At 42.1% G+C, this 15,929-nt stretch overlaps 1 protein-coding gene across 1 annotated transcript in view; it reads left to right on the top strand.

The window, feature by feature from the left end:
* The window catches only part of LOC128778165 (probable cation-transporting ATPase 13A5), a 72,735-nt gene that overhangs the window by 17,167 nt on the left and 39,639 nt on the right, over positions 1-15,929 (top strand). Inside the window, exons 4-10 of the mRNA XM_053906498.1 lie at positions 189-359; positions 2,534-2,691; positions 5,414-5,602; positions 9,540-9,601; positions 11,191-11,341; positions 13,880-13,966; positions 14,553-14,709. Of these exons, the coding sequence (XP_053762473.1) occupies positions 189-359; positions 2,534-2,691; positions 5,414-5,602; positions 9,540-9,601; positions 11,191-11,341; positions 13,880-13,966; positions 14,553-14,709 (975 nt within the window). The remainder of the gene's footprint in view (positions 1-188; positions 360-2,533; positions 2,692-5,413; positions 5,603-9,539; positions 9,602-11,190; positions 11,342-13,879; positions 13,967-14,552; positions 14,710-15,929) is intronic.

Raw genomic sequence — 15,929 nt, forward strand, 5'->3', positions numbered from 1 at the left:
AATAAATATGTAAAATATAACCAAGTACACCACTGCTTGCATCGCCAGCATCCTTGAGAAATCATCTGACCCAGGAAATGGGCATTAAGACCTGAATAGCTATGGTTTGTATACTGTCTCAAAACTGTCAAGCACCAACTCTGAATACCTGAGTTCACACAGAATCAACAAAACACAATCTTCTTTAGGAGAAAGCATACCTGTCACAAAGACGCCACTGCCCCATACGGAGAACACCGTGGCCTGGAAATCCCACAGCTTGGAGGACTATCGGAAACATGTCCTTTTCTGCGGGACAGAAGTTATCCAGGTCAAGCCGTCTGGGCAGGGGCCAGTGAGAGCAGTTGTTTTGCAAACAGGTTAGTAGATTCCACTTTTGTAAATGTAGTCCCTGCTTAGAGGTGGGGGAGTTGGATTGGGGAAATTTGGTTTAGGATTATGGAGTTTGCCACCTTCTGGTAATAACAGTCATACTTGTTTCTAGTCAGATCCTTATTTATTCTAAGTTGCCACCATTTCCAACCTCACTGGTTCATTGTTAAAACCCTTGTCTAAGATGAAATACATTGATGATACAGAGATGAAATACATTGCCTCAAAGGCAAGACTGTGTTCTTGTTTGTTTGTTTTTTATGTCCCCAGGCTTCTTTCCTTTTCCCTCTATACCAACTCTAAGTGATTCCCAAGAAAAAAGTTCCAACCATTATCACCTGAGGACTGTCTCCTTTCAAACTGCTGCTTGCTGGGCTGTTATTTCCAGGTCCCTGCTGGATGCCTCCCTCTGGGTTCCCTACAGACACTTCAAAGTCAAGGCATCGAAAGGACTTATCCTCCTCTTTCTGTCGACAGCATCACCATCTAGCCGGTCTGTCCACATCACCTTTAGCTTCCCACTTTCTCCCGTACCAAGTAGGACACCACATCCTGTCAATTCTACAAATACCTTCTGAGTCTTGTCTCCCTTTCCTTCATCCCCACAGTTGGTGTTTTGTCCAGGCCTTTCATCATCTCTTGTCTAACCATTGCAACAGAAATATTCTCTTGACTGTTCCCTTTCAGCTTTTGCCTCAAATACTTTGCCTTGTCTTTTGTTCCACCTCCCCTTGGATCTGCCACCAAGTCATATTTCTAAAGCAGATTTTGAAGCAGTTTACACACACCATGCTCAAAAAGTTTTCAAGACTACTAATCTTACTCCCGGTCTTTCACAGGACATCACACAGCCAACACTACCCCTGACCTGTGTTTCTGCCAGCCACATATGCACAGATCCAAAACCCACCTTGAACTTTGTTGTCTCTATGTGTTAGCCTATGATTCAATTGTTCTACCTGATTTTTTTAAATTAAAAATATCAAGTTTTGCTTCAAAGGGGTCAGTGGGCATGAGCTAATGAATGGAAATCATGGGAACCACCTTATCTGAGCTTGTAAAATGCTGAGGCAACAAGTTAGAGAAAACTCTGCTCTTTTTCTCCAAAGCCTACAAAGCCATGTTTGAGGAGACTATATGTTTACCAAGCAGTGGGATTAAGGCGTGTTTCATACAACAGTGGTTCATATCTAGTAGCCCCCCCTTTTGTTGCCAATAACTTAGATTTTAATGAAGATCTACTAAGTGCCATGCCCTGAGGGCTAAAGAAAAAAATTAGGAGACATTCCTTACCCTTAAAGAGGATTGTGGTCTGGTGCAGGAAACAGTGTGGAGTTAGAGCTAACTAAACACAGAGCAATGATAGATGTCACATGATTAAGTGTTACAGGGACCCCAAAGAGGGGGAGAAATTATTTTTGATAGGAAGTGTGGGAGTAGAACTCTGAAAATATTTATTTGATGAGGCGGCATTTTGAGCCAAGCCTGATAGGATGGGAAAGATTTAGCCAGTCCTAGCAGAAAGCTAAAAAAACATGCTAATCTATTTCTGCAAAACACAAAAGAAGGACTGCCTTGGGGTTTTCTGAGAGCAGCGAGCAGTAAAGAGATAAGTCTAGCAACACAGGAGTATACTGAGGGTTGACAGGATCTGGAATGCCGTGCCTAGAAATTTTAACTTTATTGCAAAAAATCAGGGGTTCTGGAAGGTGTTTGGGCATAAGAATGACATGATCAGAGGTATATGTGTTTAAGAAATTACTTGTTTTGTGCTTTCCTTTTGTCTTCATTTTCTATTATTTTCAACACATACTTGAGCTTTAATGTCTTCTCTTAGCAGCTCGTCTTCTCTGGTGACTGTGTCTGTCAGTCCTCAGTCTTCTTTTCCTCAATCTTATGCATGAGTGAGGAGCTTCACTGTGTGAGCCATTGTAGCACTGACTTCCAGAGCAAGAGAAATTGAACAAGGTTAAGTGAATACCACTTATTGTTCCTAGTGACTTGTAGGGATAATAAATGTAAATATACTGTTTGCAGTGATGTCTTCATCCCATATTCAGATGACACTATTAACCAATCCTTAATTCAATGCAAATCATTTTGGGTGTCGTGGTAAACTGTATTAAAGGAACTTACTCCACCTGTGATTACCTTCATGCAGGTTACAATACTGCCAAAGGGGACTTGGTGAGATCCATCCTCTATCCCCGACCTCTGAACTTCAAGCTATACAATGATGCCTTCAAGTTCATAGTGTTCCTGGCCTTCCTTGGCATTGTGGGTTTCTTCTATGCCCTTGGTGTATATATGTACCATGGAGTAAGTACTGGGGGTAAGGCTTTTTAATGACATAGCTTTTTCAAGGATCCTCACCTAACTCAAAAGGGTTGGATAAGGTTCTCTCTTAGCCCCATCATTCTGTGGATCAGTTCTGTCCAATAGAACTTTCTTAGATGATGGAACTATACCTACATGGTCCAGTTTGGTAGCCCTTAACCACATGTGCTTATTGAACACTTGAACCGTGGCTAGTGTGACCAAGGAAATGAATTTTCAGTTTTACTTCATTTTAATTAGTTTTAATTAATTTAAGTAATTTAGTGATTTGATTATTTAGTTAATTTAAATTCAAGTCGCCATATGTAGCTAGTGAAAATTGTATTGGATGGCACAGCTATGAAAAGTTGCAAAGTTCATGACTTCTTTCACCACTTGGATGCGAATGAGAGGTTACTTCATGTGTGGCATTGGTAATACCGAAGCCCAAACATCCTCAGAGGAAATAGGTGTTTCTCAAGTCTGATAGAATGGAGAGGATTTAGTCAATCAGATCAGGGAGGAGAAAGGGCATGCTAGTTGGAGTGAGACAAGGACAAAGGAAGAAATGCAGATGGGTCTTCTGGAACCAGCAAGCAACTGAGAGATTAAGTCTAGCAAGGTAAAATGGGTCACATTGAAGGGGATCTTGAATGCCGTGCTTAGAAATTTGGATTATTTGAGAATGCTGAGATATTTGAGTGTGTACATTGTCTAAGGCATACCCAACATACCATGTACCCAGTGAGTTTTTCTATGTTTTGTTAGGTTCTAAAATAGAACTGACTGTCCACTTTTACAGAACTATATGCTGCACGGATCCCCACTTCCTTTTAAACTTCATAGTGGTCTGGTTTTGGTTTGTTTGAACATTTCTCTTAATAGTTGTGATGGCTGAAGGAAGGGTTCTCACAAATGACCTCTGAGGTCCTTTCTGGTCCTGAGAGTGTGATTCTTTTGTGAACTGTGTAATCTCTTCTTTAAGACATACTGGGATGTTAGCAATGTGGGCTCATTGGGAAGAAGAAAAAAAAATGTAAATAAAAGGGTCCAAACATAGGTATGAAACTGGGTATGGGTGACTTAATTACAATGCCCAAATTTAGTGCATTCTATGTGTGTGTTGTCGGGGAGAGGGGTAAATATTGATGGACAGAGTGACGAGAATTTCCAGGCAATGTTCACTCTCGTACTTGAGCTCTGGGTAGTCATTTCAGTCTGATATAAGCCTTCAGGCAGCATTTCTAGGTCAGGCAAAGGCAAAGGAGGCCAGGACATATTGGCACCCCTAGAATGGACCCTGGAAAGAGCTGGGCAGACTGTTAAAGCAAGTGGGACTGGAACTTGAGGCACTGTGCCAGTTTCATCTGGGGAGCAGGAGCATTGAGCAGGAAAACAAGCAAAAGGCCCTCTTCTGTGGACCAGGAAGCACCCACAGTGATTCGGAATGAAGATTTCCCGGGTAGAACTCAACATCTAATACACACCAAAGCAGCGATACTAATTGTAGACCCCACCTTCTTGTGGGTCATAACCTGTGACCCTGCTGGCTTCCTTCATCTGTACTGTCTCAGGAATAGACAGAGCTGAGTCCTCAGTGTCAACACTTTGTGGCTGTGGTTGGGAAAAACAGAGAACGCTGGATTTTGTGACAATCTGAGATTGGACCAATGATGTATCTAGCAGCCTTTGATATTGAACTTGAATCTGTATTCCCAGTACTCAGAAGAGGACTTTAGTGGCTAAAATTACGGTTAATTTCATAAAAATCTAGGGTAAGGCCATTAATTTCTAGAGAAGGTGAAAAATAAAACAAGCCATGCTGTGATTTGATCTAGGCCCTATTCTTATCAGCCATGTGAATTTCTGTGGACCCGCCTGGGATCTTGACTCTATGAGAATTGACTGGATACTATAAGATACTGGTCACATATTTGTGCCCCCCAAGTGGGACAGCCTAGGGTTCAGATCCTCACCATTTAACTAGCAGATGGCTTGGGGAAGTTATTTTAATATTTTAAGCCTTGGTTTCTTTATCTGTTAAATGGAGAAAATAACAGTGTTTACATCCTAAGGTTGTTGTGAGGAGTAACTAAATCATTTATGTAGCCTAATCCAGCTCTCGCCCCAGAATGTGTGCAGTGAGAACAAGCTATTTTTACTATGGACTTTCCTTTAGCAGACTCTTGGTCATCATTTTTATCAGGTTACCATTCATTTAATAGTTCCTGTGTCAGAAACTGTGCTAGGCTCTATATCTAGAGATGAATAAGATGAACTTGCAAAGGACTTCAAAGATGTATAAGCCAAGCTGCTGCACCCAAGCGGTTTGGAAGCGACTGGGGGAGATTTATAACCCAACTGTCAAGCCCGTGTGTGAAATGTTACAACTCAAAAATGGTCTCAGTGCCTGGGGAGTCTAAGAGGGTGTGTTATGATGAGCAGAGGAAGGATGGTACTCTGGGTGGAGGGAATACCAAGCAAAGAGAAACAGTCAAAAAGGGCAGGGTGGACATAGAAAAGGGATCAGAGTTTCTTTTGTGCACAATGGGAGACAACTTGTCTGTTCCTTAAGCACACCCAAGAGATCTCTCAGCCCCACGGAGAGAGCAGCTCTCTTTAAATATTTTGAGCTTCTAGAACTCTTGGAGTGCTGCAGGAGATGGTGCTAGAAAGGGTGCCGCCCTGTGCTGCTAGGCTAACCTCCATGTCCCTCCCTCCCTAGGTTTCTCCAAGAGACACGGCAACCATGGCCCTGCTTCTCCTCACCGTGACTGTCCCTCCTGTGCTACCAGCTGCCCTGACCACAGGAATCGTGTATGCACAAAAGAGGCTGAAGAAAAAGAAAATCTTCTGTATTTCCCCACAGAGAATCAATATGTGTGGACAAATAAACCTCGTGTGCTTTGACAAAGTATGATCTAAACTTTCCTGATTGGAGGTTGATTTCAAGGCAGAGCAGAGCTGGGAAAGGCCTCCAAATGAATGCCTGGTTCACTGCTCTCATTTTACATATAGGAACACTGAGGCCAGAGAAGGTCACACAGTGGGCTAGTGGTGAGACCATGCTCTACAAGCCCACTGTACAGAGTCCTAAGGAAGTGGTTTAGCTATATCACATCATAAATTTCTTCCCTATGAAATTTAATATTTTTTGCCCGTATTGGGTTTCAAAACAATCTCTTATTGTAATAACTTCTATGACTGACTGGCTTTTTCAGGCAAAAAAATTTGTGAGGAACATTTCTGTTTCCTGAAATACTTTGTCCTGTGTTTAATTGAAAATATTCCATTTTTCTCCTCTGCTTCTTTTAAGGAAAGGGAGGGAGGGGACAGTGCCTGTGTTAATGCACTCAGTCCCTCCTTTCTCCTTTGACCCCCAGGTTATCAGGACTCAGGACTAGAAGAATGTTGTCCTGTAACTGTTTAGGGTTCTGGAGGTAGCAGGGGAGAAGTATGTCCAAATGGGAAGGATTGCTGCTCTGGGACAGGTCTAAAACCTCTTTCTGTGACTCTCCTGTGGGGGGTCCTGTGTCCCTGGAGGGACCTCAGCCTCATCCACCTGCTGTTCAGATCCTGCCCTCTGCTTGGGCAGGCCAATTTAATTGTTGTAACACAGTGGGCCTGGCCGATCCCTCCATGTCTTCACTTTGTTTGTATTAGAATAAATTAAGGCTTTGACACTTTTTAATTAACCTACCTTGGCCAAGAGTCCCATTAATAAGAGGGTCCTTGCTCTGGAGAAGCTCGTGACTTAGCTGAGGAAGCAGGTACAATGGAAGTGTAAACCATGATAATGCAGTGAAATGCATGCTCAAAGAGGCATGGAAAAGCGTCCAAGTTAAGTTACCTGCCATGGATGGGAGGTCACCGCTGAGCCGTGGCTTTGGTTGTTAGACAGAATGGGCTCAGAGATGAGCAGTTCAGAAGCACAGGGATGTCATGGCCTGTGGCATGTAGGTGTGGCTACAACAGGGGCTGTGTGGTAGGGAATGTAGCTGGAGAGGAAGAGCCCAATTGCTCAGGGCCTGATGTGTCAAGCTAAGAAGTGGGGCCTTGTGAAGGAGAATGGGAGCCGTACCATTTTTTTTAAAGACGATCAAAGACATTTTTATAGGTGTGTTTTGTTTATTCCATCGAGGGTAATTGGTGAGAAGGAACAAAAGGGAGGTAGGACTGAGACAGGAAGCTATCTAGGGAAGACTGAAGAGATGGGTCATTGTCCTAAGCAAGGAGGGCAAGAATGGAGAGTATAGGACAAACTGGAGAGACACCATGAGTAGACTTGACAAGTCTTGGCTCCACACTGGAAGCAGCTCAGCCCTAAAATTAGTTCCATTCTATTCTGGCTGAGTTTCCTCTGGCAAAGAAAACCCTCAATCACCACTCCTCAAGTTAACCACTAGGGTTAACAGTAGCTTCTTTTAGTTCCACGGCCTTGGAAGTTTTCTGGTAGGGATTCCCATTATTTACCCAGCAGCCTCACTGGTGCCTGTAATATAAGAGGGAGATTTATAAAGTTAGGTTCGTTACATATTTGTCTTTTTCTAAAACTAATTTTTCCAGTTGTTCATTTTACGTCTCATACAAAGCTTTTCCCCTCCACGTCCTCATGTGCTCCTTTGCTAGACCAACTGAGGAACTGCTCCTCGGCACGCTTGGCCAAACCCCAGTGGCATGACAACATGTCATAGTGCAAAAAACACTGGGTTGGGAATCGGCAAAATGAGAAATCAAGAGAAATTTGAACTCCAATGATCTCTCGGTGCCTTTCCAGCTTGTACATTGTAAAACTCTACCAATATGGTGTTGGAATGAAGCACCCCACAATTAATCGAGGTCCCCGTCTACTTTTATTTCCACTTACAAGACATTCACCATGTGCTTCTTATTCCCATATATTTCTAGTTTATGTTGGTCTGTTAGTTCTCTAAAACAGTTCTCTCTTTTCTATTCAGCTCAGCCCAAGCCTGGGCTAGTATTTATGCTAAGAAGTTGGCTTTTTCTGTCTTATTCCTTTTACAACTGTAACTATAATTTAGTTTTCTTTCTGTTCATGGCTAGTTTTATAGTATAAGAATCATTTTCACATAGAGAAATGACACGGTCCCATTTCTGTTTGCTGCCATCTAATCTCTGTTTTCATGTTCAAAATATTGATGTGTAAAAATATAATCTGATCATCAGGGAAACATTTCAGTTTGAATTAAGCTGCTAACTCTTTTTGAAATGGAATAACTCAAGAGGATTTGGAATCTAAACACACAGGTTGGAACCCTCATAAAATGCAGGAGGGAAATGAAGCAAATAAGTTTTTTTCTATTGTTCTTCAAGGAGTAACTCACACAAAGCGTGTTAGCTTTCTGTGAAGCCCAAATAAATTAATGAAACAAAGAATCCTTCATTCCTTAATTGGAAGTCCAGTATGGGTTTTGTCTTTCTGCATGCTTTGCAAAATTTATTTAACATTTGTCATCTAGAGGGAGATTCTAGATGGGCCAGATTCTGGTTCTTTCTCTCCAACCTGCAAGCCACTGGACCTTGAGGCTGCTCCTTTAACTTCTAACCTGAGAATGTCCCTTCCCTATTTAGTCGATTGTAAGAATTAGAAGCATTGTAAGCACTTCATCATAAAGCGTTATGCCAATTTAATGTGCTGTAATGAAAGAAATGTCATTTGATAGGAAGCTAGAAAATTCAGTGTCTTATACAGAAATGACTGTAAAAAGAATGATGACAGAGACCTGGGTGTCAGTATTGAAAAGGGATACACCCCAGCACTTGGGAATGTTCTGCTCAGCCTTGACAGCGCTGAAGTAGCGGGAGCCACATGGTTACTCTGACTGGGTGTTGGCCTCTTGCATAAAGACACCGGGGTCTGTAATTAATGGTGGGCTATGAAGCAATAAGCAAATTCAAAGTGCTGTCATAGTACTTAGTTCCATGTTGCTTTCTTTGTTACATTATGTGATAAATACTCTCCCATAATATAGCAAATCAAATCTCCCAACCATTTTCCTCTTGACAATCTAACAATAAAACTCATTCATGGGCATTAATGAGTATTTATTATTAGCACTTCATTTCTCTCTAAATTCTCAAAAAGCCCTTTATCAACATTTCATTATCAATCCGGACAGTCATCACGTCACCCATATTTTAGAAAATTGCTGTGAGCCAGATGGCAGACTATGAACTAATCAGTCTTAAAAAGAAAGAAAAATTCTGAACTCTGCTTTAGAAAGATAGCAGGTGCCAACTATAAAGTCAAACTCGTACTGGTCCTTATTGGATTTCCATTCACTAAATGCTTCTCGTTTAACAACAGCAAGTGCAAAAATAAACACACAAAAGCAAAACACTAACATTTGATTGTAATGATTAGTATCTAGAATCATTTCATTATCGACACAGTCTTCTCAGGAATCATTTGTCACCTGCTGAATTCTTCCTTCAGGTACCCTTCTCTGATTTAAAATTTAATGCTTGCAAGAGTGCCTGAGTGGCTCAGTTGGTTAAGCATCTGACTGGCTCATGTCATGATCTCACAGTTTGAGCCCAGCATCAAGCTCACTGCTGTCAGCACGGAGTCTGCTTTGGATCCTCTGTTTCCCTCTCTCTCTGCCCCCCCCCCCCAACTCAAGACATGCACACATGCTCGCTCTCTCTGTTAAAAATAAACATTAAAAACATATTTTAAAAATAATAAAAAAACAAAATTTAATGCTTACAAACAAGGACTTTGGACAACTAGATCTACTTTAATGTTTTGGGAGGTTGGGTTTTGTTTAAATCATGATATAACCAAAAGTTCTAAATCTTATGCTAATACCAATTCTAACTTCTTCCAGACTGGCACTCTTACGGAAGATGGGCTGGACCTCTGGGGGACTGTCCCTACTGCTGACAACTGGTAAGCACTTCAGTGAAGATGGGATGTGGGATTGGTGTAGCTACCTTGGTTCTATTCAAGTCCGTCCTTCTGGTGTCCCAATTATTCTAACTTGTTAAATTAAATGGGTTCTAAGTTCAGAGTCAGATGGGGAAAATAGGCCTTCAAACTCCACATGAAAAAATAGAACGAACTGGATAAGTAAGAAGCTGAATGAATAAAAAAGAGGAGCAAAGAGTGAAATCATAAGTGTACTTAATTAAAAACCACAAAGATTTGCTGGTGGTTATTGGACTGGGCGGGGTGGGGGGAGGAGTCCAGAAAGGAAGAGTTCCCTCCCTTCCCTCATGTAGCTCACATCTCATGGGATTGAAAGGCACAAATGCATTCATCTTCTACGCATAATACAGTCCATGGAAAGAGCTATGATTAAGGCACGCATATCAGAAGAGAGAAGAAAAAATAATAATGATTGTTTGATATAATACACAGTCTTGGATTTTGGAATAACATAGTGAATAAAAGGTCAAAATTAATTTTGGAAATGAACAGAATGAGGAAAAACGCCTGACAAAGATAGCACTTGAGATAGAATGTTAAAGGGTATAGGGCTACCATTTTTACAGACACAGGTGAAAAGCTGGCCACAGGAGAGGGGAGAACAATCACAGAGATGCTACCCCAGAATGGATAGTGAGGAGAGGGCCCTTGCTCCCCTTCCTCACAGGGCTGAGATCTGCCCTCTCGGTCTAAGTACAAGATGCCTTGACTCTTCAGCTCTAGATATCCCCCCTTGGCTCTAAACAGTGGTTGAGCCTCTGTCATTGAGTCATGCAGGGGCTCTCCAGCACAGTGATGGGGCCAAACACAGCTCTGGCACGAGATAACAGCAGACAGGCAGTGCGATGTTGCAGAAAATACTTGGGTTCAACCCTACTCATGTGGTTCAGCTCCTGGTTGCTCAGATGGCCGGGCCAAGCTTTTGTCCGGGCAGGCACTGCTTTGTCTTCTATTGGCCAGACCAGTGAAAGGGGAATAGGATGCTTAGGGTTTTCACCCCTCCTCTCTTTTCCTTTCCCCAAATGCTCAGGTTTTCGGGGTGTAGAAACCACAGTCTACAATTCTCATTTGGCTATTAGATGGGAAATGAGAATGGTAAACTGTACCAGTCTACCATCATAAAGGAAAATGAGACGCTGGATATCTATGCCAGGAGTTTCTAGAAATAGGGCAAAGGACTGAGTCGTGAGAAATATTTCAGAGTCCAGGTGTGCTTTTCTTTTATTTTAAATTTTTTTAATGTTTATTTTTGAGAGAGAGAGAGAACATGAGTGGGGGAGGAGTGGAGAGAGAGGGAGACAGATTCTGAAGCAGGCTGCAGGTTCTGAGCTTACTGTCACCTTAGGCACTGACCTCAAGTAACCTGACAGAAGTCTCTGTGATTATATCCAGGCACTTAGACTTTATCATACGGGACATGAGGAGCTCTGGAAGGATTTGAACATAAAGGTTAAGCATTATTGAAACTCTGTGTTGGCAAGATTTAAGGGGCAGAGTGTGTAAAATGATTTTGTTGAAGACTTTCATTTCTTAATCATCTTCTCTCCCAGTTTTCAGGAAGTGAATAGCTTTGCCTCAGGCAAGGCTTTGCCATGGGGCCCGCTGTGTGCTGCCATGGCCAGCTGCCACTCTCTGATCCTTCTCAATGGGACCATCCAAGGAGACCCACTGGACCTCAAAATGTTTGAGGGCACTGCCTGGGTAAGATGATAGTTTCTTGTTTTGGCTAAATGAGAAAAACTTGAAGAAATCCTTACTGAAAGTGGAAAAGTTTTCTAACTTTGGTTGAAGCTCAGAGAAGATTTGTAACAACGTTGAAGGAAGGTTCGACTCTACCTGAATTTCCCAGTATCTGCTCCCAAGAACTCTGTTAATGAGTGCAGCTTGAAATAAGGTTCTGTGAGCAAATCGTTTGGGAACCTGCTGTTTTAAGAAAGTAAAATTGATTTCTTGACTACCAGATTTCTTTAGTATACTGTGGTGCATTGTGAATATTCAAGAAGGAATAGGATAAGCAGCATTTACCAAACCTTCTTGACCACAAAACCTTGACAGGCCAAAAACATGGTACATTCTCTGTAACACTCACAGAGAAACAGTGGTCTAAAGCAGTGCTATTCAGTATAGTAGCCACTAGCCGGCGACATGTGGTTATCGAGTACTTAAAATTTGGCTATGCAACCAAGGACTGAATTTTCAATTTTATTCACTTTAATCAATTTAAATATAAATGGCCACAGGTGGCTGGTAGCTACTGTATTAGACAGTATAGGTCTAGATACTAGCCTGAAGGTTTCCCAGTCCAACTGGATCAATTTTTTGAGCTGAGTGTGAACAGTTGAAGGGTATAAACCCATTCTCGTGGCTGTCATGACATGGTGAGCAGACCTCTCGACCCCATCACTTTCTAGCTGTGTGACCCCAAATCCAGAACCAAGATTCTGAGTCTGTTACCTCAGGTGTGCATTGGTGATAATAATGCCTCACTCACCGACTTGTGGTAAGCACTGATCCTATGAGCCTACAGGGTCTGCTTGCATTGTAAAGTGCCCACCAAGTGAAAAGCATTCATTCATTCAGGCAGTCACTATTTAGTTAATTACGTTACTCTGCTCTCCAAAAACCCAAACCAAAACAAAACACGTTTTCAAGCTACTGACAATGATATCTTAACTACAGGGCAGCATTTAAACAGAATGTTAAAGGAATGAAAACACATGACTGCAGGGACATGAAATACACCTCACAAAAAGGCAAATTTATAGATGTATAGATTTATAGTGGGGGGAGGGGCACCTGAGTGGCTCAGTGGGTTACGTGTCCGATTCTTGGTTTTGACTCAGGTCATGAACTCACGGGTTCATGAGTTCAAGCCCCGACTTGGGCTCTCCACTGGCAGTGTGGAGCCTGCTTGGGATTCCCTCTCCCTCTCTCTCTCCGCACCTCCCCCCCCACACTGTTTCTATCTAAAAATAAGTAAACTTATAAAAAAAAATTTTAAAAAGTGTGTACTGGCAAAAATGTAGCTTTCTAGAAGCCAAAATAATAAAAGAGGAAACCTGGTAAACATGGAAAGTTTTGATAGCAGCAAGTTAAAATTTAAGCATTTGCTGTGGAGAAATCTTCTACTTAAACACAAAGGGATAATCACTTTCCTGGATCTTAACGGAGAGGAATCAGTGTAATTATTACACATTGTCCTCACCGGCATCCTTCGCGTAGACACAATGATGAGCTGCTTAGGGTCATTCTTACTATATGTGACTTTGATCATGGTTCTGACGGTGGCTCTTCTCCATCGAGGGGTGTTGGTCTATTTGTACACATGACATACAAGTTGGGGTCTTGTGCAGGAACATAAATCGCTAGGATTAGCTCTGTAAGAACTGTCTTTAAGAGCAGTGGTATCCACCCCAAGCAAAGTATGGAAGTGCAAAGTGGTTTGCAGAATTTAAAACTAGGTGAGAAACTTTCAGTCTAGAATTAAATATCCTTTGGTGGATAGGAAACTGTCATGAAACATAAGGAGGAGGGAAAATATCCTTGTAGACTCCAATAATTTTAGTGCTACAAGGGATGTCAGAATATTTTTCAGAAGAAATTTGGGATCTGGAGAAATGGAGGCATTGTCCCCAACGTTAAACAGGTAAGTGATGGAGCAGAGGCCAAATGTTGTCTCCTATTTTCTGATTTGTATATCTGACTGCCTTTCCTATATTTTAGGTTAATATTGGTTTCTCAAATGGTGTAACTTATACTGTTGCAACCTCCAAAGAATGCAAACTGTTTTCAAATATGCTTTCTAATTTGCCAGCAGCTAACTTGTTAACTCTCTAGCTAATCAATTAGGCTAGTAACGTAGATACAGAATAAGAATTAATCCCAGGTTTATCTCAAGACCCAATCCTAACTCAACTGAGGGCTAATGTGCTCAGCTATATTAAATTCTCATCCAATTGCTAGTCATACCATTCAGGAAGAGCCATTGGCTTGTAGCCGGCATTTCTTCCATCAATTACCACTTAAACTGTAGTCACAATATTTCTGGCTTTTTGACATTCTCCAAGGTCCTTAATAACACAACAGAAATTTGACAATGATGGTATTCAGATAATTAGCCTACAAGAGAAAATATGTGGAAGGGGCTTTGAAAAGTTTCAAGTGCTATGCAAATGAGAGGTATTTCTTTCTTACTATTTTGCTCTAAGGAATCTTATGAATGTTTTCATTTTGAAACAGATAATGGAAGATTGTGATGCAGACTACTGCACATTTGGGATGCCAGGTTCACACATAATAATAAAGCCAGGACCGAAAGCCAGTTGGGTATGACTTGCTTTTTCAAATCAGACAGCTCTTTCTCCTTGAAACGAACAGTGTCCATAGTTGGTTTGCTCGTCCCTTCATTCCTGAATATTTTTAAATTTATTCATGAACCTGTCTTATGCTAGAGCACTGCGCTAGGTGCTAAGGGATAGAGTGATTTCAGAGCTAGATGTGTGGGGCTCTGTGTTGGAGGAGTACAGAGGCTGGTAGAAAAATCCATATAGGTGCAAATCAGTGCAATACCCTGTGCCGACTGCTATAATAAAGGCTGAAGAAAGAGCTGCAGGCGTTCAGAGGTGAGAGTGAATACTATTTATGAGAGAGAAGTGCCACAGAGGAAGGGACCTGTGAACTTGGCCTGGAAGATGATTAGGATTTTTCCAGGCAGTCAAAGGGAAAGGCCTTGCAGAACCAGACAACTTGATGAGGGAATCGCCGTCGAGGCAGACAGAAAAGTATCAATGTTGTGACAAACATACCACTTCGTGACGTCCCTGGGTTCATTGCAGAGCAAGTCCTATTTGTTGGTGTGCATCTGTGAAATTTCACAAGCATCTTAAGCTCCCCTTTGTTGGTGCTGTCTCAGAGTCCCGTGGAAGCCATAGCCATCTTGCGCCAGTTTCCATTTTCCTCAAGCCTGCAGAGGATGTCTGTGGTCGCTCAGGTGGCAGGGGAGGATCACTTCCATGTGTACATGAAGGGTGCCCCGGAGATGCTGGCCAAGTTCTGCAAGTCTGAAACAGGTACTAATTGACCCTGTTCTCTCTTTCAGGAGGTAAAAATGTTTTAGAAGCCCAAACACACAGAGCACACAAGACTAAATGAATGTGGAAGTGATTGTTTTCTCAGTGAGTGAGAAGTGGGCCCAGGAGATCTGATAAGACAGAGGTGATCATTTCAAGGCCGTGAGGCAGAGAGTAAATATCTGGCTTTGATCCATCCAGAAAAGTCCAACCACAATGGGGTATCAGGGAAGGAGATATGAAGCAAACATCAGGAGCCAGAACAGGAAGCTACGTAAGGGTGAGCGAACCAGGAACGTGGGAAGGGAATAATGGGACAGGTCTGGGCCCTGCACTCAGCCTGCAGCTGGGGTGCTCCGCCTGACACCTCTGGGGGCTGGCACCATGTAAGGGCCTCGTGCAGGTCAATGGAAGGAGAATACAGACAAGATAAATCTTTCACACACACACAAAGTAATTAGAGCAAATTAGACGGTATTAGAGCAATGCAATTGATCATTTTCACAGCAATTTCATCTTTCTGGGCCAGATTTTGAGCTGATTTGTATTGTCTCTTTGTCTTACAAACATATGCACTCTCTAAGTGGCAGCCCAGATTTGTAAGGATATTGTTGCATTCAAATGAGTTCATTTGGATAAAATTGGCCTTTTTCTCCTGATTTTCATCTACATTCTCCCTATGATTGCTGATAGCCATCAACTTGTGCACACAATTTTAGATTTGGCAAATGATTGCTTTAACTTCTCCCTCTACTTAGAGCCTTTTTTACCTTAGAAGCGGCCCCTTTTTCTGACTTTGATCTTCCTCAGAACTCCCATGACCTCTAACACTCTATCCCTCTATCACTCTATCCCTCACAGACTGATGGCCTATATTTTGCTATACATTTTTTTTTTCAGTCTCACAGATGCAAGTGAGTATCTTCTTGAAATTTTAACTGGTGATTATTGCCCTTGCTCCCTGGTAAGGGTTTGGGCCTGTCACTTCTCACCTCTCATCCTTCTGGTAGCCCAATTCTTATTTGTCCTGACCTCAGATCTTTGACATATGCTAATAACGTCAGTGATTTCTCCCCCTGTATTTAGGAAATAGAGAGCTAGGAGATGCCTTGATCCCCACCTTCTGGATCATTTTAGAATTACAGGAAGCTTGAGCTGAATGGGGATACTGAGGTCCACACCCTCTCATTCTATGGATGGGAAAATTGAGGAGCCAGAAG

The sequence above is a fragment of the Panthera pardus genome, unplaced genomic scaffold, assembly GCF_024362965.1.
Source record: "Panthera pardus isolate Hobbes unplaced genomic scaffold, ASM2436296v1 HiC_scaffold_189, whole genome shotgun sequence".
In the NCBI taxonomy this organism is placed as follows: Eukaryota; Metazoa; Chordata; class Mammalia; order Carnivora; family Felidae; genus Panthera; species Panthera pardus.